Raw genomic sequence first — 27,758 nt, forward strand, 5'->3', positions numbered from 1 at the left:
TGCAAAAGCCTCCAAAACAGGCGCAATTTCAGTAGTAAATAGGACAAAAAAAAAATAAGAGACTGTCTAAAACAGCATTTTTTAGACTGAAACCAGGTGCAAACACAATGTGCCCCAGGATTCTCACCCAGACTGAGACAACCCACGAACTGAACAGGGAAACAGACGAGCAAATGACAGACAGGTGACTAAGGGTCCATTCACACGACTGTAAGGGCTCCGTATTCGTAAATGGCGGGTCCGCAATATACGGGCACTGACCGCGTGCACTCCGTGGTGCGGATTGTGCACTGACTTGAATGGGTCCGTGATCCACAAGATACGGAAACAGATGGGACATGTCCTATCTTTTGCGGTGCGGAGGCACAGAAGGGCTTCTACACCCTTACAGTCATCTGAATGGACCCCGAGTTCAGATTGGGGAATTAACCCCTCAGACTCAGGCAGATACAAATACATACAGGAAAACAGACTGCGGAATTAACCCCACAGGAACCAGACAAAACTAGACAGACATCGTTCACAAACCCAGCCACCGCTGCCAGTACGCACTGACCGCCGGGAATATGCGCTGCTGCGAAGACACACATTCATACGACTCCAGTAGCCAGCCAACACAGTAGCAATGGCGCACCCACAAGTGTCCGCGGCCAGAACACACCACAGGGGAGGATGCTCCACCGACACACGACTAGCCCACTCGGCATACAAGGGACACGGAGAACAGTGGCAGACAAACACAAAATACATGGAAACAGGAGGCAGTTCACACACAGCTGTAGGAGTCCGCAGCCAGCGCGCACGACACCAGCAGCCAGCGCGCACGACACCAGCAGCCAGCGCGCACGACACACGGAAAGGGAACCAACATTCACATTGAAGTGAATGGGGCTGTAAAGACCCCTCTAGAGGATATCCCCCCCGGCTGGGTTCACAATCTGGTGGAAAAACCGCAACAAAACCACATGTACTACACGCGTTTTTTTACCGCAGAAATGCCATTGGCATTGCAAACAGTGAAATCCGCTGTATAACTTAAACTGCGGATTTCAAATCTGCAATGCCGCACCTTTTCCGCTGTGTTTTTTATGCGCAGTGTGTGGATGAAAATTTGGAAACGCTCATCCACTTTGCTGGTACTGTACAACGCTGCAGATTTGCAAAATCGGCAGCTAACCAGTCACGTGTGACCCCAAACAAAACGGTGCTTTGTGATGTTCTACATGACAGAATAGGAATATACCTGTTGTTAAAGGCTTCTTATATGGATAGGTACTAGGTCCAATGTGAGCGCTGCTAACCCTGCCAAGTGGCAGCCGTATCAATCCACAAAGACTATCTGTGTTTGTGCCAGTGTCTTCTCCATAGGCATAGCGAGAACTGCACCAAGGAAGATGCTCACACACTGCACTAGGATGTAAAGAGTTCTGAGACACCAAGAGTTCCTCACAGTGCACTGGCTGTGAAAACACTTCATCTTTTGGATACATGGAGTAATCCGAATATCCATTACATGGTAATCCACTTTGGCCATAAGGAATATAGCTTCCATCCAGATTCGCTAGGTTGGAGGAGTCACAGACACAGATACATTCCGTGTGGCTTCCTGGAACTGGCAGATGATGAAGCTGTTGTACTGGAAATGAAGGCTGTTGGAAGTCTTGCTTGGGAGTGGGAGACTTTTCACCTGGTCTTCCATACTCTGGCTTCATAGAAGCCTGCCCTCCCATTAACAAAGGCAGTCTGTGGTACAAAGGTTGTGAGCCGTTGTGTCTCTTGGAAGACTGCTCCACATGAACACCCTCCACTTTACCCAAAGACTTTGCTGGCTCTTGACGGTCTGGCTGTAGAAATCCAACGTCAGCCCCTTCATGCCAACCATGATAGTCCTTGGTTTTCTGATGAAGGAAGTCTTTTTTAGTTTTTATACAGTGCTTTTTGTGAGATTTTGTTACCTTCAGTTTGGATTTTGAGAAAGAGGTGACAGAACGTCCACTGTCACCATTTGACTTGCTCCTCTGTTTCAAAGCATGAACTTTTTCGTTGGTGATCTTCAGAAACGCCACGGCATTTAAACTTGCCAACCTCTTTGGAGCAGGAGGATAAGACACTTCACTAGCTTCTCTCTTGATGAGGTCATCAAACACGTGATCTGAAGTTGACCTATGTTGGGCTATACATCTCGGCTTGCTTTTTTTGCTGGCCGAGTGGTTATCCAGCTTTTTTAAGGAAGTCCAGTCCACAATTGATTTGCGGTTTTCAGCAGCTCTGCTTAAATCTTTATTAAGTTTTCTAGACGAATAACCATCATCCCTCTCAAAGAGTAAGTTGTTGACTGCTTCAGCGTTGAGAGAAGCTAGCCTTCGCTTCCGGGGTTCTGGCAATTCCTTTATAGGGTTGTCTCCAGTAGAAGCCCCTGGGAAAAGTTGTCCTTTTGAACTCGTTCTTCTAGGTTCTGAGGGAAGCCCGGTATGAACTTTCAGAGTTCCAAATTCATCTACCCAACAAGAGATATTAGACGATGACCTGCCCTGACCTTCAATAATGCGGGACCCTGTTACATCTTCCAGCCGAGTGAGAACAACGGTACACGTCTTCTCACTCATATTTGGTGAGAGGTGTCCGCGCAATTGGTATGACTTCCTCATGTCCTGGTTTAATGTCCCTCTATTTGGAGCTCGTCCATGACAAGTTAAGTCCTTGAAAAAAATCTGACCTGTGTAGCTTGTTTGGGTGGTATCCATCATAAAGTCTGCTGCATGACACTACGGTCAACAGAAACACAGTTATAGTTACTTGTTCAGCACAGTGGATGATGATCCTCTTCAAGCATGGTCTTCATTTTGAGTACCTGTGGAGATAAGAAAGTGATAATTATGTGGCTGTACCAAAAATAAATTAACTAAAAATGGGACAGAAGTTCACAACAATAGAAAATAGTTATAAATCCTATTTTTACACCTTTCTACAAATTCAAGTGAAAATGAGAAATGAGCTGAGTAAGCACTAAGCCCTAAAAACTCCAGTAGGGGCTTACAACCTTTAATCCAGTACCCAGTAATCGACATCACCCAGAAAGTGCTGCTCTTTCTAAACGTCATACTTTCACCCTTTTCAATGCCTCAATGTCGACGATAAAATTAGTCTTTTTCAGTTTATGTCTTGGCTTTAATGTGGTACCAAGACAGAACCGGTATCTTCACTTTTTACATTTTATGTAACAGCAAACCGGACAACAGTGGAGAAAAATTCTCTTCGTTTTTCATTTTGTAATTTAAAGGGGTTCTCCGAGAATTAAGAAAATGAAAAATACTCAAATATTACTTCATTATAAATATACTCTCAAATACCTTACATTAAATATAATGGCTCGTTTTGTCTGGGGAGCAATCATTAGGAAAAACAAAATGGCCGCTGTCCTAGTAGTACACACAAAACCTGTCCTAATCACACAGGAGGACAAGTTACTTCACAACACTGAGCTAAAGAGCTGCCTCATCCTCCTCTCTGCTTGTCAGGGATTATGATCCTGAAGTTTAATATGGTCATCAGCTGAATATCTGTAGGAATAGAGTTCATGAGCAGATGTGGCTAATGAGCAGCAGCACTTGTATGCAGTCTGTCTTTCTGTACTTCATGTCTCCTCATGAACTCCATTCCTACAGATGCAGCTGAAGATCTTTTCATCTGTATTCAGAATCATAATCCCTGACAAGTAGGAGAGGAGGAAGAAGGAGCTCTTCACCTCAGTGTTGTGAAGTAACTTGTCCTCCTGTGTGATTAGGACAGGCTTTGTGTGCACTAATAGGACGGCGGCCATTTTGTTTCTCCTAATGATTGCTCCCCAGACAAAACGAGCCATTATAACTAATGACAGGTATTTGGGAATGTATTTATAATAAAGTAATATTTACCTATTTTCTTTTTCTTAATTCCCGGAGAACCCCTTTAGCATAATTGACCAGCCAGATATAGGTCACACAATAATCTTCGCACTCTTCCGTCTATAAAAGATACCAAAGATGTGCACTTCGCCCCAACTACATCATTGTTATAATGTCAGAGAACAAAGGTCTCAGATTTTCTCTAGTACGACTCCTGCCTTTAGGTAGCGGGATCTGTCCATTTTTTGGAATGAGTCATCTTCACGGACACAACTGTATTTTTTTGGTAGAAGCACACTGATCCATTCATTTCTATGGGGTCAACCAAATCCGCGTTATTTGCGTAAACGTGTGGCTGTCCCACAACTGATAGAACATGACCTATTCTAGTCTGTACTGTGGGCGACAATAGTCATTTCTATGGAGGCTTTAGCGGAGCAGCGCTGGTACAAGCAGGAGAATCAGTATAGTGTAGTACGAGAGTACGTATTCTAAAGAGCTATAGGCACCTACACATTTCAGGTGCCTATTTTGCTAGGAAAATAAAAAAATATATAATTAAAACACATTAGAAAAAATTCTTTTCAGCGCGTTTAGAACAGGTCCATATAACGTTATTATAAATGTTTAGGTACTTTTTAAATTAACATACATCATGTGAGATGAACACTTTATTGCAACTCCAATTCCAAAAAAGTTAATCATTTCATGAAAATAATTATCTAATTTATCTTATCTAATATCAAAAAGATTCAGAAAATCTGGAGAAATCCATATTCTCAATCGCGATCGGCAACAACAATCTAGAAACGCTGCCATGTTCTCTGGGCCAAAGCTCATTAAACCCCTTCCTAACTTGCGCCGTACGCATGTATGGCGCAAATTGGATCTTTAAAGATGGCACCTGCTCAGGAGCCCAGAGGTCGCCATAGCAGCTAGGCTTCTGCTGTTTTACACTGCAGACACCCAGGGCTAATATCTGCGATTGGCAATAACGATCTAGAAATGCCGCTGTTATCTCTGGGCCAAACCTCGTTTAACCCCTTCCCGACTTGCGCTGAACATGCAAATCATTGCATTCTGGTTTTTATTTATATTTATTCCGATTTTACACGGCATCCCAACCTTTTTGGAATTGGGGTTGCATAGGCATCCAGGTCAAATATTTAGATGTCAAAGAAAATAGACCCTGATGGTGCACATGGATTGAGGACGTTGGTAGAATCTTTTTTTTTTAATTTTTTTATTTCACAGGCATTTTATTTTTTTTAAATAATTTTAAATATTTTTTTACTTTTTTTTTTATTTTTAGATTTTTCTTCATATGGAAGAAGCAGAGATGACATGAGCTACATCCTCTCAGTATTCCTCTGTACTCAGGGTAAGGGCTCATTCAGACGGCCGTATGCTGTCCGCAAAAATACTGAATGCTATCCGTTTTTTTGCGGATCCGCAAAAAAAATGAAACATGTCCTATACTTGTCCGTGAAAATCAGGACATGGCCCCATTGAAGTCTATGGGTCCGCAAAAATACTGAATGCTATCCGTTTTTTTGCAGATCCGTTTTTTTGCGGATCCGCAAAAAAACGGATAGCATTCAGTATTTTTGCGGACAGCATACGGCCGTCTGAATGAGCCCTAAAGATAATAGTGATCTATTGGTTTCTGCCATTGTCACTTGCCAGCCATCTCCTATTACTGAGCAATGCACCAAGATTTTTGAGGATGCTTCCTGTTTACAGGCTGCAGCAGTGATGTGGCATGTGACCACTGCAGCCAGTCACTGGCCTCAGCAGTCTTGTGCCTTATACCACTGAAGTGACATCACCACTGTGGCCTGTAAACAGAACCCGGAGGTGAAGGCCGGAGCTGGAGAGGTGGAAAAAGCTGGGTAAAACTCAATGACCGGAGGAGAAAAGACCACCGGGTTCGGGGACTTTGCTTACACACCTGACCTGGCAAAACATGGGTAAGAATGGAAAGCACTCCATTACTTTCTATGTATTTTAAGGAATTATTTTTAGGAAAGGGTTCAAAGAAGTGGTGCTGTTAGTTTAGTGGGTGGTCTCCACCTGCACTGGTTGAGATGACATTTCATTGACAATGGGTGGTGAAAAACGCCTATTCGACAATTCAATACCGGCACCGAATGAGAGCGAAAGTGGTGGGCTAGAAATAAAACTAGGAGTATAATACAGTCAGTAAAGCATGCCACGAGACGACATTTTTGTCTTCATGGGAGGTTTGCTATGTCGAGCAGGCAGTAGGGGCATAGTGCAGCTGCTAGCTCTGGTCCTGAACTTCGTCAACAGCAATGATTCAGCTTGGAGATTCCTCTCCCCCTCCCCTTGTTGTGACTTCCCTGGAAATCCGCTGTGACTAATCAGAGAACCATGGGCTCTCTGTACTTACCCTGCTGGACTGACATCCCAACATCTGTCTACAGTTTAAAAGAAAAAGTGCTTGTCCTGCCATTGTGTGCCCTGATGTGTATCTCCACAGTACAATACACAGAAAGTCCCATCTATGCACAACACCATGAATGAAACACCTTCATAATGATCAGGGTTATCTGACATTTACACTGTAGCAAGTGTGGACAACAGCGCCACATCAGTCCACAGGCTTTGTGTGGTACTGCTGCTCAGCCATATTTACTTAGTGGAAGCTCAGCTGCAATACCCGACAGAACCCATGGACAGGTGAGTTGCCGTTTTTAGAAGAAAGCAACTATGTTTTTCAAACCCGGATTACATCCTATAAGCCATTAAATGGAACCTGTCACCATGAAAATAAATAGTAATCTGCAGTCAGCATGTTATAGAGCAGGAGGAGCTGAGCAGATTGAGGTATAGTTTTGTGAAAAAAGAAATCAGTAGAACTTGTAGATTATTCATTTAGATTTCTGCTCATTCTTGGCTTTGTAGTCAAGGAGGTGGTCCTATCAGTTTCACAGCCTTCCCTCTATGAGGAGGAGGTCCTATCAGTGACTGACAGCCTTCCCTCTATGAGGAGGAGGTCCTATCAGTGACTGACAGCCTTCCCTCTATGAGGAGGTCCTATCAGTGACTGACAGCCTTCCCTCTATGAGGAGGAGGTCCTATCAGTGACTGACAGCCTTCCTTCTATGAGGAGGAGGTCCTATCAGTTTCACAGCCTTCCCTCTATGAGGAGGAGGTCCTATCAGTGACTGACAGCCTTCCCTCTATGAGGAGGAGGTCCTATCAGTGACTGACAGCCTTCCCTCTATGAGGAGGAGGTCCCATCAGTGACTGACAGCCTTCCCTCTATGAGGAGGAGGTCCTATCAGTGACTGACAGCCTTCCCTCTATGAGGAGGAGGTCCCATCAGTGACTGACAGCCTTCCCTCTATGAGGAGGAGGTCCCATCAGTGACTGACAGCCTTCCCTCTATGAGGAGGAGGTCCCATCAGTGACTGACAGCCTTCCCTCTATGAGGAGGAGGTCCTATCAGTGACTGACAGCCTTCCCTCTATGAGGAGGAGGTCCTATCAGTGACTGACAGCCTTCCCTCTATGAGGAGGTCCTATCAGTGACTGACAGCCTTCCCTCTATGAGGAGGTCCTATCAGTGACTGACAGCCTTCCCTCTATGAGGATGAGGTCCTATCAGTGACTGACAGCCTTCCCTCTATGAGGTCCTATCAGTGACTGACAGCCTTCCCTCTATGAGGTCCTATCAGTGACTGACAGCCTTCCCTCTATGAGGTCCTATCAGTGACTGACAGCCTTTTTATGATCTCTAACAGAAAAATGACTTAAAAGCCAATCAATAAATTATACGTACTCCAAAACGGTGCCATCAAAAGATACAACACATTCTGCAAAAAAAAAGTTAATAAAGCTATATTTACTGAAAAATAAAAATATTACGGCTCTTGAAATGTGATGATAAAAAAAAAAAAGTGCTTGGTCTTTAACATCCAAAACCTGTGCAGTATTAAGCACCTTCCGTGTCAGTGCTAATTTGGGTTCTCACAATATCAAAAATTTGGACTTTGATTCCGATGCCAAGTGCAGTATCACTATTCTCAATGCTATAATTACTTATTGTTAACGTGAGGCACATGTTATTAATTTTGAACCTGCATGTGCCTCACATTAATAGCAAGTAACCCCATCATGTACCGTATGCACACATTAACCCCATGTTACCCAATATGTGAGGAGGTACTTGATGCGGTCGCTAACTATTAATGTGAGGCACGAAGAGGTACTAAAGTAATAACACCATGTGCCTCCAATTAACAAGTGACCACCATCATTTATCTGACATGATGCCACCGGGACTCTTGGTTCCTCCTTACTTCTTTCTTTCCTTCTCTCTCTCTTCACTGAGCCGCTGCCCCTTCCTTCTGGTCCCTCTGTCTTCACCTTCCATTTCTCCTTCGGCCCGCTCCTTTGTGCTCTCACTGGACTAGGATCCAAAAACCAGGGCCAGCAAGAGGAAGAAGCCAGGGGCCAGCTTGATTTCTTGGTCTAAATGTGGGATTTTTGGACTTTTTATGGTTGTAGCTTCCAGAATATACAGTATATATTTGCAGGGATTTTCTCACACTTCCCACCGTTACATACAGTCTAATATCAGGTCAATGATCTGTATATAGTGTATCTCTATTGGTTTTGGTGCTAGTGGGTGTTAGCTGTATTACACAGCCAGTGCCCACCACGTATGGAGAAAGCTCAACTTGTGGGCCCACTCTATACACCCCTCTCACAGTCTGGGTCATTTATAGGTTAACTTCTGTTTTCTAGCACATAAAACATCTAAATTTTTGTCTTGTGCTGGTTCTTTGAAAAATTTGCAACGTCTTAGCTTTTTCTAACATCCTTGGGGCGTGGGCACAGCGCAACTCACATAATGACGTGTGCACCAAAAACTGGCAAATAATGCACAACACATCTACTCTTCAGATACTCTACAACACATCTACTCTTCAGATACTCTACAACACATCTACTCTTCAGATACTCTACAACACATCTACTCTTCAGATACTCTACAACACATCTACTCTTCAGATACTCTACAACACATCTACTCTTCAGATACTCTACAACACATCTACTCTTCAGATACTCTACAACACATCTACTCTTCAGATACTCTACAACACATCTACTCTTCAGATACTCTACAACACATCTACTCTTCAGATACTCTACAACACATCTACTCTTCAGATACTCTACAACACATCTACTCTTCAGATACTCTACAACACATCTACTCTTCAGATACTTGTCCAGAGAAATCTGCACAGTGACAGAGCCCAGCAGAGCATCACGGCCTGGTGATCGGTGGTGATTGAGGAAGACGAGGAAAAAAAAAATATTCCAAAAAAGAGAGTGTCAAAGAGCTATTTGGATGAGAATCCAAAAAATCTTAGAATAACCGCAGGGCGCCAGAGGGAGGAGAGACTATCACCAAGGTATAAAGGGTGGGAGGCTGCCAGTAGTGACTGTATATGGAAAACAAACAAATACATATGTGGATACAGCAAAAAGAAAAGGAAAAAGAGAAGAAAACCAGCTACAAAGAAGGCGCCAAACCACTAATTGTCACTGTGATAAATAATCAAAGTAGTGATTGAGAATAGGAGAAGAGGCATATACATAGATATTTATTTTATGCACTTCTATAGCGCTACTATATTCCGCAGCACTTCACAGACATTAGCATCACACTGTCCCCAATGGGGCTCACAATCTAAGCCTATCTGTATGTCTTTGGAGTGATATAATCATAAAATATGTTATCACCTAAAATAAAAGGAGATGGTCAGGTGAAATAAAATCAAGGCTTTATTTTGTAAAAACCAAAATTGTAAACAATTGACTCACTTCAATAGGGAGGTGGTTTGTGGGATAAGTTTAGGACCCCCCCCCCCCCACCCACCCACCCCATGGATCGCTTGTAGTATCTTGGGAAAAAACGGCAGTCCCGCAGATGGTACTTCTGGCAGTTTCCTTTATTGGTATCACAGGTAGGCTCAACGCGTTTTGGGGGTGTTACCACATACCCCCTTGTTCAGGAGCAATCACAAATTGTACATAAAAATAATAAGATCATTACAATACATGTTGTCTGTGGACTTATATATAGTGAGGGCTTGTTTTCCTGCCTGATTGATGCACGAGGAGGGGAAATATGTCACTTCTGGTATCTGGATTTGCGTTCCACGGTGGATGTGGGTATATAACATTAAAGATATGCTGTACCTAATGTGTAGCGACAACGTCCTCATGGGATTGAATAAATATATGGGCAGGAGAGATTGTATCCTCACCACAAGAACGAGCGAGACTGGAAGGGACGGTACTTCTGGTTTCACTGCTGTGGAATGCAGAAGTGGAAAGCATCGGCACGTAGATCTCCTGTCAGTATCACGGCTGTGCCTCTTTATTGTGGATATATTGATAAGATAAGATGCCTTTATTGTCACTGTACAATACAATGTAATACAATGAAATGTTGTTTGGAGCAATCCTAGATGCCATGGACAGAGGAACAAGAACTGCAGTGCATATATATAGCAAGAGCAAAGTAGGAAGTGCTTCTGAGTATATATACACCCTGATCAGACACCACTGCAGACAAGAGATCATCATGGGGTCGTGAATGCAGCAGTTACTTTCAGTCTGTGGTAGTTTCTATCCTTGGAAGGGGCAATAATCTCTGAGCATTTAGGAGACTGATTGCTTTGGGGTAAAAGCTGTTCTTCAGCCTAGTGGTGCGGGCATGTAGGGCTCTAAGACGCCTACCAGAGGGTAGAAAGTGAACAGGCTGTGGCCGGGGGGAGTTGGATTGCAGGGAGCAGGATAGTACTACCACTAATTTATTAATGTACAGTGGGGGAAATAATTATTTGACCCCTCACTGATTTTGTAAGTTTGTCCAATGACAAAGAAATGAAAAGTCTCAGAACAGTATCATTTCAATGGTAGGTTTATTGTAACAGTGGCAGATAGCACATCAAAAGGAAAATCGAAAAAATAACTTTAAATAAAAGATAGCAACTGATTTGCATTTCATTGAGTGAAATAAGTATTTGAACCCCTACCAACCATTAAGAGTTCTGGCTCCCACAGAGTGGTTAGACACTTCTACTCAATTAGTCACCCTCATTAAGGACACCTGTCTTAACTAGTCACCTGTATAAAAGACACCTGTCCACAGAATCAATCAATCAAGCAGACTCCAAACTCTCCAACATGGGAAAGACCAAAGAGCTGTCCAAGGATGTCAGAGACAAAATTGTAGACCTGCACAAGGCTGGAATGGGCTACAAAACCATTAGCAAGAAGCTGGGAGAGAAGGTGACAACTGTTGGTGCGATTGTTCGAAAATGGAAGGAGCACAAAATGACCATCAATCGACCTCGCTCTGGGGCTCCACGCAAGATCTCACCTCGTGGGGTGTCAATGGTTCTGAGAAAGGTGAAAAAGCATCCTAGAACTACACGGGAGGAGTTAGTTAATGACCTCAAATTAGCAGGGACCACAGTCACCAAGAAAACCATTGGAAACACATTACACCGCAATGGATTAAAATCCTGCAGGGCTCGCAAGGTCCCCCTGCTCAGGAAGGCACATGTGCAGGCCCGTCTGAAGTTTGCCAATGAACACCTGAATGATTCAGAGAGTGACTGGGAGAAGGTGCTGTGGTCTGATGAGACCAAAATAGAGCTCTTTGGCATTAACTCAACTCGCTGTGTTTGGAGGAAGAAAAATGCTGCCTATGACCCCCAAAACACCGTCCCCACCGTCAAGCATGGGGGTGGAAACATTTTGCTTTGGGGGTGTTTTTCTGCTAAGGGCACAGGACAACTTATTCGCATAAACGGGAAAATGGACGGAGCCATGTATCGTGAAATCCTGAGCGACAACCTCCTTCCCTCTGCCAGGAAACTGAAAATGGGTCGTGGATGGGTGTTCCAGCACGACAATGACCCAAAAAATACAGCAAAGGCAACAAAGGAGTGGCTCAAGAAGAAGCACATTAAGGTCATGGAGTGGCCTAGTCAGTCTCCGGACCTTAATCCAATCGAAAACCTATGGAGGGAGCTCAAGCTCAGAGTTGCACAGAGACAGCCTCGAAACCTTAGGGATTTAGAGATGATCTGCAAAGAGGAGTGGACCAACATTCCTCCTAAAATGTGCGCAAACTTGGTCATCAATTACAAGAAACGTTTGACCTCTCTGCTTGCAAACAAGGGTTTTTCCACCAAGTATTAAGTCTTTTTTTGTTAGAGGGTTCAAATACTTATTTCACTCAATGAAATGCAAATCAGTTGCTATCTTTTATTTAAAGTTATTTTTTCGATTTTCCTTTTGATGTGCTATCTGCCACTGTTACAATAAACCTACCATTGAAATGATACTGTTCTGAGACTTTTCATTTCTTTGTCATTGGACAAACTTACAAAATCAGTGAGGGGTCAAATAATTATTTCCCCCACTGTATATAGGATCCCCTATACAATAAAGTATTGGGGTATGTTAGACGTATGAAGATGATCATCAATAAATGCTTAATGAGGAGTAAAATAGGATAATATATGTATCATACATCATAATACACAATACAATAAGATAATGAATATATAAATAGAATTGGGTCAATGTGGAGATAACTGAGTGAAACCAGAAGTACCGTTCCTTCCAGTCTCGCTCGTTCTTTATATAGATATTTATTCAATCCCATGAGGACGTTGTCGCTACACATTAGGTACAGCATAGTCTTTAATGTTATATACCCAAAATAGAATATTTTACATGCGTTCCACCGTGGAACGAAAATCCCGATACTGGAAGTGACGTATTTTCCCTCCTCACGCATGGATCAGACGGGAAAACAAGCCCTCACTATATATAAAGTCCACAGACAATATGTATTGTAATGATTGTATTATTTTTATGTACAATTTGTGATTGCACCTGAAGAAGGGGGTATGTGGTAGAACCCCCGAAACGCATGAGGGCCTACTTGTGATACCAATAAAGGAAATTGCCAGAAGTACCATCTGCCGGACTGCCGTTTTTTCCAAAGATACTACTAGTGATTGGGGGGGGGGGGGGGGGGTGATTTTGTGGGTGTCTTGAGCTTATCCCACAAACCACCTCCCTGGTGAAGCAAATCAATTGTTTACAATTTTGGTTTTTACAAAAAAAAAAGCTTTTATTACCTTGATTTTATTTCACCTGACCATCCCCTTTTATTTTAGGTGACAACATATTTTATGATTATATCTACAGTCAGGTCCATAAATATTGGGACATTGACACAATTCTAACATTTTTGGCTCTATACACCACCACAATTGATTTGAAAATAAATGAACAAGATGTGCTTTACCTGCAGACTGTCAGCTTTAATTTGAGGGTAAATACATCCAAATCAGGTGAACGGTGCAGGAATTACAACAGTTTGCATATGTGCCTCCCACTTGTTAAGGAACCAAAAGTAATGGGACAATTGGCTTCTCAGCTGTTCCATGACCTGGTGTGTGTTATTCCCTCATTATCCCAATTACAATGAGCAGATAAAAGGTCCAGAGTTCATTTCAAGTGTGCTATGCAAAGCTACGGGTGCTTTGCATTTGGAATCTGTTGCGGTCAACTCTCAAGATGAGATCCAAAGAGCTGTCACTATCAGTGAAGCAAGCCATCATTAGGCTGAAAAAACACAACAAACCCATCAGAGAGATAGCAAAAACATTAGGCCTGGCCAAAACAACTGTTTGGAACATTCTTAAAAAGAAGGAACGCACCGGTGAGCTCAGCAACACCGGAAGACCATGGAAAACAACTGTGGTGGATGACCGAAGAATTCTTTCCCTAGTGAAGAAAACACCCTTCACAACAGTTGGCCAGATCAAGAACACTCGGAGGTAGGTGTATGTGTGTCAAAGTCAACAATCAAGAGAAGACTTCACCAGAGTGAATACAGAGGGTTCACCACAAGATGTAAACCATTGGTGAGCCTCAAAAACAGGAAGGCCAGATTGGAGTTTGCCAAACAACATCTAAAAAAGCCTTCACAGTTCTGGAACAACATCCAATGGACAGATGAGACCAAGATCAACTTGTACCAGAGTGATGGGAAGAGAAGAGTATGGAGAAGAAAGGGAACTGCTCATGATCCTAAGCATACCTCTTCATCAGTGAAGCATGGTGGTGGTAGTTTCATGGTGTGGGCATGTATGGCTGCCAATGGAACTGGTTCTCTTGTATTTATTGATGATGTGACTGCTGACAAAAGCAGCAGGATGAATTCTGAAGTGTTTCGGGCAATATTATCTGCTCCTATTCAGCCAAATGCTTCAGAACTCATTAGACAGCGCTTCACAGTGCAGATTGACAATGACCCAAAGCATACTGCAAAAGCAACCAAAGAGTTTTTTAAGGGAAAGAAGTGGAATGTTATGCAATGGCCAAGTCAATCACCGGACCTGAATCCGATTGAGCATGCATTTCACTTGCTGAAGACAAGACTGAAGGGAAAATGCCCCAGGAACAAGCAGGAACTGAAGACAGTTGCAGTAGAGGCCTGGCAGAGCATCACCAGGGATGAAACCCAGCGTCTGGTGATGTCTATGCGTTCCAGACTTCAGGCTGTAATTGACTGCAAAAGATTTGCAACCAAGTAATAAAAAGTTAAAGTTTGTTTTATGATTATTATTCTGTCCCATTACTTTTGGTTCCTTAACAAGTGGGAGGCACATATGCAAACTGCTGTAATTCCTACACCGTTCACCTGATTTGGATGTAAATACCCTCAAATTAAAGCTGACAGTCTGCAGGTAAAGCACATCTTGTTCGTTTCATTTCAAATCCATTGTGGTGGTGTATAGAGCCCAAAATGTTAGAATTGTGTTGATGTCCCAATATTTATGGACCTGACTATGTATATGCCTCTTCCTATTCTCCATCACTACTTTGATTATTTATCGCAGTGACAATTAGTGGTTTGGCGCCTTCTTTGTGGCTATTTTTTTTTTCTCTTTTTCCTTTTCTTTTTGCTGGATCAGTGGGGATGCCAACTTACAGACCCTACAAATCTATACTCTAACGTGGATCGTTCTTTTAGGTGTAACATCAGTCCATGATGATCCACTAGATGTTCACTTCTGTGGCCCTCCAGGAGTTGAGTGCTCTGCAAATATTCTCATGAAAGCAACGGTGACCTCCTGGCCTCTTGTAGGTTCCAGTACAAACAAGATGAGAGCACCAGGGCTGGATGCAAGCTTCTAACATTTTCATAGAAGATAGCAGGTCAATATGTTGTCTAGAGGTTCAGTGAGGAGTCACGTTGAGGGCTGATCCTGACTAGACCCAGTCAGGCAAGTTCCATGACCTAGTGTCCTACTGTCACCAAATGAAGCTTGTAATTACATGGGCTTCTAAAGCCGTCACTAAACACCTACTTGACTCCTCTAGCCAGCCCCAGTCTGCTCGAGCTAACGCTGTATAATTTGGTCACAAGAGGAACGATGGTGACAGGAAAGGGCAGACATTGGGGCCAGTCAGGCTGCAGGAATGAAACTGACCACGCTTTCATCCATTTCCTTTACCATGACCACAGCCACTGAACTATTTAGCGCACATCAAGATGAACACGATAAAACCTCCTACGCTCACAGCTTGACTTTTAAAAGAGAATCTGCCAGCTCTCCCATCATTTCTGCTTCAGTATATACTATATAGTATTGTGCTGTTCCTCTATTATTCCTAATGGAAATGTATGGCTAAATGGACCACTGTGTTAGCATTCCTCTTGTCAGGAGGGTATATCCCTACACATTCTAACACTCAGGATGGGTCATCCAAATCTGATCAGTGGTTGTCCTTCCGACGAATGCTGCGTCTTCTGCATACTCTAGTGGCTGTGCTTGGTACTGCAGCTCAGTATATTTCACTTGAATTGGACTAAGCTGCGTAAAGGCCACATGACCGATGGACATGATGTCACTTGCCGAGGAAGAGGGAGCAGCACCATTACGCCTACCAACAGCTTTTTGGAGGGTGCCAGGAGTCAGACCCCCAATGATCAAAAACTGATCACCTGTAGCTATGAAGTCCCAGAAAACCTTTTTAATAGGAATCTGTTATCTGCCAAAACTGGGGGCAGCATAAAGAAATGACGGACATGCTGATTTCAATGGTCTGTCCCTCATGAGCTAATACAGGGAGGTTACCCAGAACATCCTGTATCATCATTGCAGCCGGTGCAGGAGAAGAGCCATGAGCTCCCGCTGGGGTATAAAACAGCATTTCTGCGGGTGTCTGTACCTTTCCCTCTGCTCCCTTCTCCTCATTTCCCTTCCTCTATAGACTTCTATGAGCAGCAGCTGTAACTTGATCCATCAGTGAAGTTGAGAATACATCTCCTTTCTACGGCTACTTTCACACTAGCGTTCGGAGCGGATCCGTCTGATGTTCGGAGCGGATCCGTCTGCATTATTACTTAGAAAATTTTCTAAGTCAGAAAGTAGCCTGAGCGGATCCGTCCAGACTTTACATTGAAAGTCAATGGGGAACGGATCCGCTTGAAGATTGAGCCATATGGTGTCATCTTCAAGCGGATCCGTCCCCATTGACTTCCATTATAAGTCTGGACGGATCCGCTCGCCTCCGCACGGCCAGACGGACACCCGAACGCTGCAAGCAGCATTCAGGTGTCCGCTCACTGAGCGGAGGCTGAACGCTGGCAGGCGGATGCATTCTCAGTGGATCCGCCTCCACTGAGAATGCATTGGGGCCAGACGGATGCGTTCGGGGCCGCTCGTGAGCCCCTTCAAACGGAGCGCACGAGCGGACACCCGAACGCTAGTGTGAAAGTAGCCTACCTCTGAACGATCAGTGCAGGGAGGAGGAGAAAAGCCACATTATATGGACAAAAGTATTGGGGCACACCCCTTAAACTGTATATTCTGAACAGGATTGTAGGGGCGGCCATCTTGCCTAAGCTGCCGTTAACAGCATTTAGAGATATGCTTTACAGCAACCGTATGGGCCATGAGACTGGAAATGCCTCAATGGGGGAGATTTATCAAGACTGGCATACCTATACTCCAGTCCTCATCTCCCTGTACTGGGGAGAGATGCGCCTAGGGGCACATGCCTCATAATAAATGAGTCCACCTCATTGTCCTTCAACGAGGGTAAATTACTAAAGTCTTTATGCCATTATTTTGGGGAGAAAAGGGTGCAGGGCTTCATAGGAGGGGTAGAACTTAGCACCGCCTGCCGGATTTACTATGACTTACTGTCACGATCAATGTGTTTGGGGGGAAAACTCCACACTGACCACAGGAGGGAAGGGGAACAGTAACCGGGCGTGGAAACTAGGGAAGAAACAGGTCACTTCCTAGACAACCCTAATCCGGGCCCTAACTACCTATCAATATGAATAGACCTTAAAGGTAGGGATATTCATAAGCAGGATACCTAGGCCCTGATTTCCCTATAAGGCCCTGGAATAAATATAGGATCAGAGACAACCCATTCCTCCCCAGATGGACGAATGGAAGTCTCTGTCTCAGGCCCAGATACAACAACAGGGAATATAACAAATACAAACAAACGTGACACTTAACTTTTGTAGAGATGGAAGAACAGGAACACTAGAGAGGATCTCACACCAGCTCAGCCAAACCCAAATGAAGCTATCAACCGCAGAAGGGTGGGGTGAGACTATAAAGGGTAGAAGTGATGACCACTGAGCAACAGCTGAAAAAAGGGAAGTGGTCATTAACCCTATCAACACCGAATCAAGAGAAATCAAGGAGGCTGTTAGATTCCTCCATGCTCAGCCAGTCTCCTTGATTTCCTGACATCAGTCACCTGATCGACCATGACACTTACAGCAGTAACTGGCGGAAGTTATAGCTGAAGTCTATGCCAGTTTCTGGCTCACTGCAGGGCAGGGATGCCCCCTGCCTCTAGGCACAAGGAGATCAGGACTGGCATATGGGTACGCCAGTCTTGATAAATGTCCCTCAATGACTTCTATGGAAGAGTTTTTTAAGTATACTGTGTGACCTGTGCAGAGGTCATTGTGCTGGAAGAGAAGGTCACCCCCTATTGTGAATGGCTGATTCTGTGTTAGACATATAGGTGTTACCTGTCTTTGTAATCCTGCATGTGATGATAATGTGGTGACTTAAAAAAACATGTTTATCATAAAAACTTCATTAAAACAGTGACACATTGCCTTTAAAGGTGATGTACATCTTCAGAGGCAATTTTCGTTTTATGATTGAATTTACTAGTTTTTGGCTAGAAATGATATTTTCAATTGGCCTTTATTAAAAAAATACTGAGCCGTTCTGTCACAAAGGGTTAACGGTTTGTCTAGTTGTGTGAATACTACTGTCACTTTCACTTTGTGCAGGTCATCTAATAAACCTTATCTGTAAACTACTAAGAGGTGATAAACACTTATTTAAGCCACATTCTTATCACTAAGATAAGACCTGAGCTATAATGAGTGTTTATAGTGTCAGGGAGCAGAGATCAGGAGTCTGTCTGCTCCCGGTCTGATGGAAAAGACAGAAAATCCACAGGCTGCTACTACAGCATCTCAGCTCTGTACAGAAAAAAAAGGGCTCCATATTTTTAATAAGGACCAATTGAAAAAAATTATTTGTAGCTCCAAAATAAGTAGATTGCAATAATAATAAAAAAAAAAAAATTGTGCCCAACTTCATTGATTGACCCCAAAGGCCCTCTAGTACTGGTAACTGACCACCCCAGATTCCCTCCAGGCCGCTCACCCAGACCCTTTCTTCAGGGCACAAGAATCCGCCCGATCAGGTTCTACCATGTCCTTTCTGGTCCCACACTGAAACCTCTGTCCCAAATACTAGAAACTCCATTAACTCGTAATTCCTTTGAGTATCTGCAGCTTCAGCACTTTTATACCTCTTTAAGCAAAACCCACACTCTAGCCCGAAAACTCACTGAGTTTGAGCAGATGTGCGTTCCCCCCTCAGCGGTCTTACACCCCATATCTTCTGTGTACAAGCTGCTGATACACCAGCGATCCTCATGCCTTCCTCCATATTGTCAAGCCTGGGAGCGGGATCTGGGAAACCACTATACCCCAGCCCAGTGGAACAGATGCTTCCTTCTATCGCACAAATCAACAATTTCGGCCAAAGCTCAAGAGACGAGCTACAAAATTGTATCTAGATGGTACAGAGTACCAGCGCTACTCCCCAAATGGTTCCCGACAGTATCGGACCGTTGCTGGAGGTGTCTCACGGAGGAGGGCACGATGATCCACGTGTGGTGGAATTGTTGCGGCTTACGGCCTTTCTGGAACTTTGTTCACAAAACAATCAAGGAAGTCACAGGTCACAGGGGACCATTCAAAACTCTCCAGAAGCCCTCTTGCTGTTCGACTGTGTCCTGAATGTCCCGGCATATAAGAAATCCCTCCTAAAATACAGGCAGCGAAGGCGGTGATTCCCAGGCATTGGAAATCCACCTCTCCCCCCTCGCCTGAGGAGTGGTTTGATGAAATCGCCCTGTATCAGAGACTAGAAGACCTCATTAGTATTACACCCGCTGACACCTTACGATATGTGAAGACATGGAGCCCCTGGGAAGACTTTCGCTCCTCAGCCTAATTTCAGGATGCGCAGGTCTAACCTCTTCAAGAGAAACTGCAACCCCTTTCCCTACTCCCCCCTGCCCCCTTGTCTAATGTCTCGTCTGTTTGTCTACTATCATAATCTACATGTCCACTTGGGCATTTCTACCTCATATTGTTCCGTGGTTTATATTGTCTGATGTCGGGTTCTATATACCCATTACAGTTCTATAGACATCATACTTGAAATGTTCATATCACGTGAATTTGCAACTGCTTTATATTGTTATATTGCAAAAACTCAATAAAACCTAAATGAAGAAGAAAAAAAAATTGCCCCCAAAGGTGAGCATAGCCTTTAAGCCTTCTACACATATTATATTGGAGGGCGAGTTGATGCTGGAGCTAGTAAACAGCCTGGACCTGGATCAAGGAGGACAGTTTTACATACAGAAATTCACTGTACGTAAACTTAAGAGTTTTCTGAGATTTTAATACTGGTAACCTGGTCTCTGGATAGGTCATGGGTGGGGGTCCGACACCCAGAACCCCCGCCAATCAGCTCGGCTTCAGCCTTCTCACAGCTCACGTGGTCTAGGAGCGACTCAGCCATATTGAAGTGCAGCGCCGCTGTCTTCTCGAAGAGATGACCGGTGCGGTTCCGACACCCTGGGCCCCCGCCGAGGATAGATCATCAGTATTAAAATGTCGGAAAACCCTCTCAACCTCCAGTTTGAAAATAAAATTTGCAAGCAGACAGCTCTGACCGGTATTTCGTTAACCCTTTGTGTTCTGTTGAGTAGAGAGGACTATCACTCCTATCCCAGGGCTGGCCTATATAAATCAATACTAGTTAGCCTTTCTAATATCGCAGTTTTTCATCCCAGAAACTACGTCGAGCAGCCCACTTACATATAAAATGTCTCCTGATAGCGGACACACTTGAGCAGTACTTCCCCTTTAAGACATAGGCAGCTTAGATTGCTATCTGACAGTTTATGGGAGAACAAGTCAATGATAGACAGACATGGAGATACAATTATGTAGAGAACGTTCCCGGAGATGCTGTCAGCGGTGATGTAGTGGAGCGGATACCCAAGTGATTGCTTGTTGCTTCTCTGAACATTTCCCAGTTCACGACGCCGCCGGATCTTCCCAGAAAAAGGAGCAGATACAAGCGGAGGCTTTCCATAGCAGCCACATACGACATGACTTCACATGGACACCGTTATATACCCCTCCCATGGATGAAGCCCTAAAGCCAGGGACTTGGTGACGTCCTCCACATCTATCACCTGTTATAAGAAAGTAGTATATTCTTTAAGAAGATCCAAACTGTAGCTGAAGAGCGTGTTCTTACTGCTCCAGATGTCCTGTATCTGCACCTGCACTGTCAGCGCATGTGCAGTAGAAGACAGAAGATCCTTGATGGATCTGACTACATCTCTGCCTATGGGCACCGAAAGGGCAACTCCATCAAGGCTAAGGGAAGCCTAAAGGTCATTTAGCAGGTTCTTAGGACATAACATGGGCCTTCAGAGGCCACAAATTTTGTCCTAAAGAACACCTGCAGCTTTTTGGGTACGTATAGCTTAAAATGTAGTCAATAAATGTATTAGTTATTGTTTTTAATTAAAGGGGCTTACAGGGTTAGAAAAACATGGCTGCTTTCTTGTACAGACAAGTCCATTGGTTGTGTACGGTATTGCATTTCAACCCCGGTGACTTCAATGGAGCTGCATGGCGATGCCAAATACAAGCCCCGAAAGAAATCACTCATGTCTTTCTAATCTGGGACACCCTCTTTAGAACTGGCTTAGTTGTCCATGGCAACCAATCAGATTCCACCTTTCATTTTCCAAAGGAGCTGTGCAAAATGAAAGGTGGAATCTGATTGGTTGCTACGGACAACTAAGCCAGTTCTACTTTACACCAGTTTGATGAGGTGTTTTTCATACTTTTGCTTAGTTTTTGTCTTATTTGGGGGCTTATATATTTTATACCATTACTTTATAAGCTGCATATCTATTGCAATACATTTCTTGCCCGTGTATATAAACTGTACAGGCGTAGCTATTTTAAGTTAACCCATTTAGGACACGGCTTATTTCTATTTTGTCATTTTCTTCTTTTTTTTTTTATAAATCTTTCTAACTTTTTTTTTTACAAACATCTTACAAAAAGTTATTCAACATTCAATTTTTAATTACATTACATGCAATTCCACAACCCTCCTCCCTTTTCCCACCGCTTGCGCCTTCTCCGAAGAGAGAATAAAAAAATAAAAAAAATAAAAGTTCTCCTCTCCCCATTTGGTCGTTTTCACTTTTTCCTTCCCGATTCCCATTTTTTTTCTTTTTTCTTTGTTTTTCGCAGGACAAGTTGTATTTTTTTACTGACACTGACATTGGAAAACTGGAAAAAAGTTCTTTGTGCGGTGAAATTTGGGGAAAAAATGCCCATTCCACCAAGGTTTTTGGGTTTTGTTTTTAAGGCATTTACTGTGCACTCACAATAACATTATAACGACCTTATTCTGCAGGTCAGTATGATTATGTCGATACCGGATTTATATCGTTTTTATAGCTTTTTGAGATGCCATAATCGCTATTGACTGTGGCATATGAGGAGTTACATGACTGGGATCAGCGACATCGCCGATCCCAGTCACTGCGGCAGAGTGCTAGTTGTATTCTATAGCTGACACCTGCCATGTATGGAGCCTGCTCCATACACTGTATATTGAACCATGGTGCATGTAAGGGTAAGGTGGGTTGAAAACCCTGGAGTCTCCTTACCTGTGAACGAAAGGTCGTTTCCTCAGTACTTACCCCTCTGTCACCCCCGCCTTGGGAACATATGCTGTCGGGACCTGAGCAGAAGAATCTGCAGCAGGTTTGACCGCAGTGGAGGTGGCATCATTGGCAGCTCAATGCACAGGTGAGTACTAAGGAAACTACCTATTGTCCACAGGTGAGAAAACTCTGAGCGGGAGAGCCCGCAACCAGTTTGATTGCAGTGGAGACTGTCACTGGGAGCGCAACTGCCAGGTAAGTCCTAAGGAAACTATCTTTTGTCCTCAGGTGAGCAAATCTGTCTAACCATAAGAACAATCTGCAGTTCACTAAAATAATGTAAAGTACAAGTATAAAACACACAAAAGAAAAACTAACAAAGTAGACACATCATACAGGAGCAGACTGACTTGGAGAAAGTCAACACCAGTAAGCGTTTGCTGTGCCCGTCCAGTTCCTGAATACGTCACTACAAATGATGGGCCTAGTTCACACAAACTTTTTTTTTTTGCGAGTGTACGGGCTGCTTTTTTGTGTTCCGTATACGGAACCATTCATTTCAATGGTTCCGCAAAAAAAACGGAATGTGTTCCGTATGTATTCCGTTTCCGTATTTCCGTTCCGTTGAAAGATAGAGCTTGTCCTATATTTGGCCGTAAATCACGGGCCGTGCCTCCATTCAAGTCAATGGGTCCGCAAAAAAAAACGGAACACATACGGAAATGCATCCGTATGTCTTCCGTTTCCGTTGTGTTTTTTCTGAACCATCTATTGAAAAGGTTATGGCCAGCCCAATTTTTTCTATGTAATTACTGTATACTGTACATGGCATACGGAAAAAACGGAACGGAAAAACGGAAAGGAAACACAACGGAACAACGGATCCGTGAAAAACGGACCGCAAAAAACAATAAAAGCCATACGGTCGTGTGAACTAGGCCTCAGGTGAAAAAGTAACAATCTAATCTAATAATCTAATCTATCCTAAAAACAAAACAAGATAATAATAAAGGGAATAGGCTGACGGCACCACAGCCGTCCAACTAGATGACAGAGAGGGGTCCCAAGGAGGGGATCTCCCCTAAGACCTCTATATGCCCATAAGGTAGTTATAATCAAACTGATCCTCTGCTGGATCTCAAAACCGGAAAGGAAATCGCAAATGTGAAAGTAGCCTTATCTCCCCCTACAGCAATGATGACCGAAATCTACATTGGTTATGAGCTGGAGTACGTTTCAATCTAGGCCCATGGACTGTTGGTGGATGTCCTTAATGTTTGGTGAGGCATGCGCCTTGTCATAAATGAAATGCACCCTCCAGCGGCGCAGGAGGTATCAAGATCGGAGTAGCACACGCTGGTGTTGATAACCTGCCCCCTGAGTGTCTGCCAAACCAGACAAAGCTCTGTAGTGGCCTAATGATAAGAACAATCTTCCCTATGGGAACTATAAAAAAAAAAAAAAAAAGTGTAAAAGATATATCTGTTAAAATATATATATATTATATATATATATATATATATATATATATATATATATATATATATATATATATATATATAAAATACAATACCACAAATAATGCTGCAGCACAGTCAGATGTGGAGCTCTGGGTGCAAGAAATCCTCAGAGGCTGGCTTGTCCTCCAAGATATATATTCAAAGAATGAAGAGGCAGCACTTCCAGTTGTTAGGTGATAGGGTGACGACCCCAAACTTTATTCCAGCTACGTTTCTGCCTTCTCAATGAGGCCTTTGTCAAGCTTGACAAAGGCCTCATTGAGAAGGCAGAAACGTAGCTGGAATAAAGTTTGGGGTCGTCACCCTATCACCTAACAACTGGAAGTGCTGCCTCTTCATTCTTTGAATATATATAATATATATATATATATATATATATATATATATATACACACACACACAGTACAGACCAAAAGTTTGGACACACCTTCTCATTCAAAGAGTTTTCTTTATTTTCATGACTATGAAGGCATCAAAACTATGAATTAACACATGTGGAATTATATACATAACAAACAAGTGTGAAACAACTGAAAATATGTCATATTCTAGGTTCTTCAAAGTAGCCACCTTTTGCTTTGATTGCTGCTTTGCACACTCTTGGCATTCTCTTGATGAGCTTCAAGAGGTAGTCCCCTGAAATGGTCTTCCAACAGTCTTGAAGGAGTTCCCAGAGATGCTTAGCACTTGTTGGCCCTTTTGCCTTCACTCTGCGGTCCAGCTCACCCCAAACCATCTCGATTGGGTTCAGGTCCGGGGACTGTGGAGGCCAGGTCATCTGGTGCAGCACCCAATCACTCTCCTTCATGGTCAAATAGCCCTTACTTTCAAAGTTTTCCCAATTTTTCGGCTGACTGACTGACCTTCATTTCTTAAAGTAATGATGGCCACTTGTTTTTCTTTACTTAGCTGCTTTTTTCTTGCCATAATACAAATTCTAATAGTCTATTCAGTAGGACTATCAGCTGTGTATCCACCTGACTTCTCCTCAACGCAACTGATGGTCCCAACCCCATTTATAAGGCAATAAATCCCACTTATTAAACCTGACAGGGCACACCTGTGAAGTGAAGACCATTTCAGGGGACTACCTCTTGAAGCTCATCAAGAGAATGCCAAGAGTGTGCAAAGCAGTAATCAAAGCAAAAGGTGGCTACTTTGAAGAACCTAGAATATGACATATTTTCAGTTGTTTCACACTTGTTTGTTATGTATATAATTCCACATGTGTTAATTCATAGTTTTGATGCCTTCATAGTCATGAAAATAAAGAAAACTCTTTGAATGAGAAGGTGTGTCCAAACTTTTGGTCTGTACTATATATATATATAAATTTTAAATCACCCCCCTTTTCCCAAAATGTAAATAAAAATATGCAAACAATAAAAAAAAAAAATACACATCATTGGCATCATCCCGTGCGAAAATGCCCATACTACGAAAACTAATATTTTTTCCATATGGCAAGCGGCAAAATGGAAAAAAAGTCAAAATGGCCAATTCGCCATTTTTTGTCCGCTTCCCCTCTTATAAAAAATTATATAAATAGTACAAATTCTAAAAGTACAGATTGCCCCACAAAAAATAAGCCCTCACACAACTCCGTAAACATAAATACAAAAAGGTTATAGAGGTCAGAATATGGTGATGAAAAGAAGAAAAAAAATTATTGCAAAGTTTTACATTTTTTCCAGTATTAAAATGCACGAAAAACGATACATATGTGGTATCTCCATAATTGTAGTGACCTGGAGAATGAAAATAACAGCTCAGTTTTACCATATAGGGACGCCGTAAAGACAAAGCCCATAAAACTGTTGCAGAATTGTGTTTTTGTTTTTTTTCCAATTTCACCCCTTTTGGAATATTTTTCCAGTTCCCCACTACATCGTAGGCAATATAACTTATGGTGGAATTAGAAAGCGCAACTTGTCCTGCAAAAAATAAAATAAAAAATCAAGCCCTCATACGGCTATATAAATGAAAAAAAAAAAAAAAAAAAGTTATGGCCCCGGAAAGACAGGGAGTGAAAAGTGAAAACGCAAAAACGATAAAAAGTTAAACAGCAGCTCCCACACGTTTTACTCCATACTGCCTATACATCTCCAATGGAGGAGAGACCTTTCTGGGAAGGTTACTTCAGAGAACTCGTCTGACGACCATATCACACACGTCCGGCTTCTCCTCAGACGATATCATTGTTAAATTTCACCCGAAGGACAATTGTTTTCCTTGAAATCGTTGGTTTATTCTACTTCAGACTAATCTCTACCGGCATCTTTACAAACCAAAGTTCAGCACCAGAAGTAAATCTCCTGGAGCTACCTGGCATTGGTCCAGCCATGACCCAGGAATATATAACATGGCATACAGACAGACACGTGAATTAGATATCACATTACACAGGGAGGGACTGCGGCTCAAATCTACCAAGAATTTACAACTGCCATTCACATGGGTTTAGGACAAAGTGAAACCAAAAGTAAATGCTGGATGTACACCTTCCTGAGAGCGGTGAGCAAGGAGACATTATAGGGTGCTCACCATACAGAAAAGACAGACTACAGGGGTATTCCAGCAGTAGGGCTCCCACCCATCTAATAGTTATCTCCTATACTGCGTTTAACAACCAGAAAACCCCTTTAAGGGATAACTGGATACTAATTTAAGGGGTTATTTAAAGCTGTAAACCCCCCCACACACAATGCCTGGTCTCCGATGCCTGTGTCCTTCTGGATCACTCCATGTCCATCGCTGTATCTCACCGTTGTGCAGATCGGGGCGTGCAGCCGCTGACCCGGGTGATGCCACCCATGACGGAAGGGTCACCGTCACAGCCTATTATCGCCTGCACCCGCTGTCGCCAGATGTTGTGATCTGCACGATGGGGAGATACAGTGACGGCCGTGGAGGAATCCAAAAGGACACAGACATTGGGGACCAGGTAAATATGGTCTATTTGAGGGGCATGGGCATTGGGGGGGGGGGGGGGAATGTTACAGCTTATCTGACCAGTGCTAGCATGTGTCACGTCGTTGACCTCACATCTCTTCTTTAAAGGATCATGCAATCACAGGCTGTAATGTAATCCTGGAGGTAACAGATACGTTACTACAGCAAGAACAATGGCCAGGGAAAATCATAGATGGGTGATGGGAGTCCCCACCTTAGACACATACTGGTTCTTGTCCTCATTGGAGCTCACAATCTAAATGCCAGATGAATCTATCGGTATGTTCTTGGAATGTGAGAGGAAACTGGAGGAAACCCACACCGACACAGGGAAAAATGGCATATTCAGAGGAGAGAGGTCTGATAGGTGTGGGTCCTAGAGGTGGCCACCACATCTATCTCCAGAACAAAGGTCCTCTTTCAGGGTAGGCGAGTAGCGACCATCAGTCACTGAATCCAAGCAGATAATCAAAGACGAGGTGACTGTGCATGTGATCCGGAGTTACACGAACAATAACCCACAGCACTGGGTTCCTGGGTTCAAATCCAACCAAGGACAACATCTGCATGGGGTTTGGATGTCCTCCCCATATTTCTATAAACATACTGATAGGGTATAGGGATTTTCTAGGATCACATACTGATGGCCCACACTGGATCGAGGTGTACAAAGGCGAGGTGACTGATAGACGTAAAGTCACGGGACAAGAAGGGGGTCTCACCGCTCGCCAGAGCACTGCCCGAAAGCTGATTGGTGGGGATGCCAAGAGTCAGACCACCACCTATCAGATACTGATGACCTACAACATTTTTTATAAAAAGTGATCAAAAAGTCACACACACCCTAAAATGGTATAACAGAAAAGTACAGATTGTCCCGCTACAAATGAGCCATCACACAGCTACAAAAACACACATAACTACAAAAAAGTTATAGGGGTTAAAATATGGTGATGAAAAGAAAAAAAAAAAGTCAAGGTTTTTAT

The 27,758-nt window shown here is 43.2% G+C and overlaps 1 protein-coding gene across 2 annotated transcripts in view; it reads right to left on the reverse strand.

Moving 5' to 3' along the window:
• Positions 1 to 27,758, reverse strand: part of BAHD1 (bromo adjacent homology domain containing 1) — a 127,531-nt gene that overhangs the window by 18,194 nt on the left and 81,579 nt on the right. For both annotated transcript variants that reach the window (XM_040411826.1, XM_040411825.1), the window contains exon 2: positions 1,244 to 2,851. In XM_040411826.1, coding sequence (XP_040267760.1) covers positions 1,244 to 2,747 — 1,504 coding nt within the window. In that variant the 5' untranslated portion in view covers positions 2,748 to 2,851. The remainder of the gene's footprint in view (positions 1 to 1,243; positions 2,852 to 27,758) is intronic.

This window comes from Bufo bufo, chromosome 11, assembly GCF_905171765.1.
Source record: "Bufo bufo chromosome 11, aBufBuf1.1, whole genome shotgun sequence".
In the NCBI taxonomy this organism is placed as follows: domain Eukaryota; kingdom Metazoa; phylum Chordata; class Amphibia; order Anura; family Bufonidae; genus Bufo; species Bufo bufo.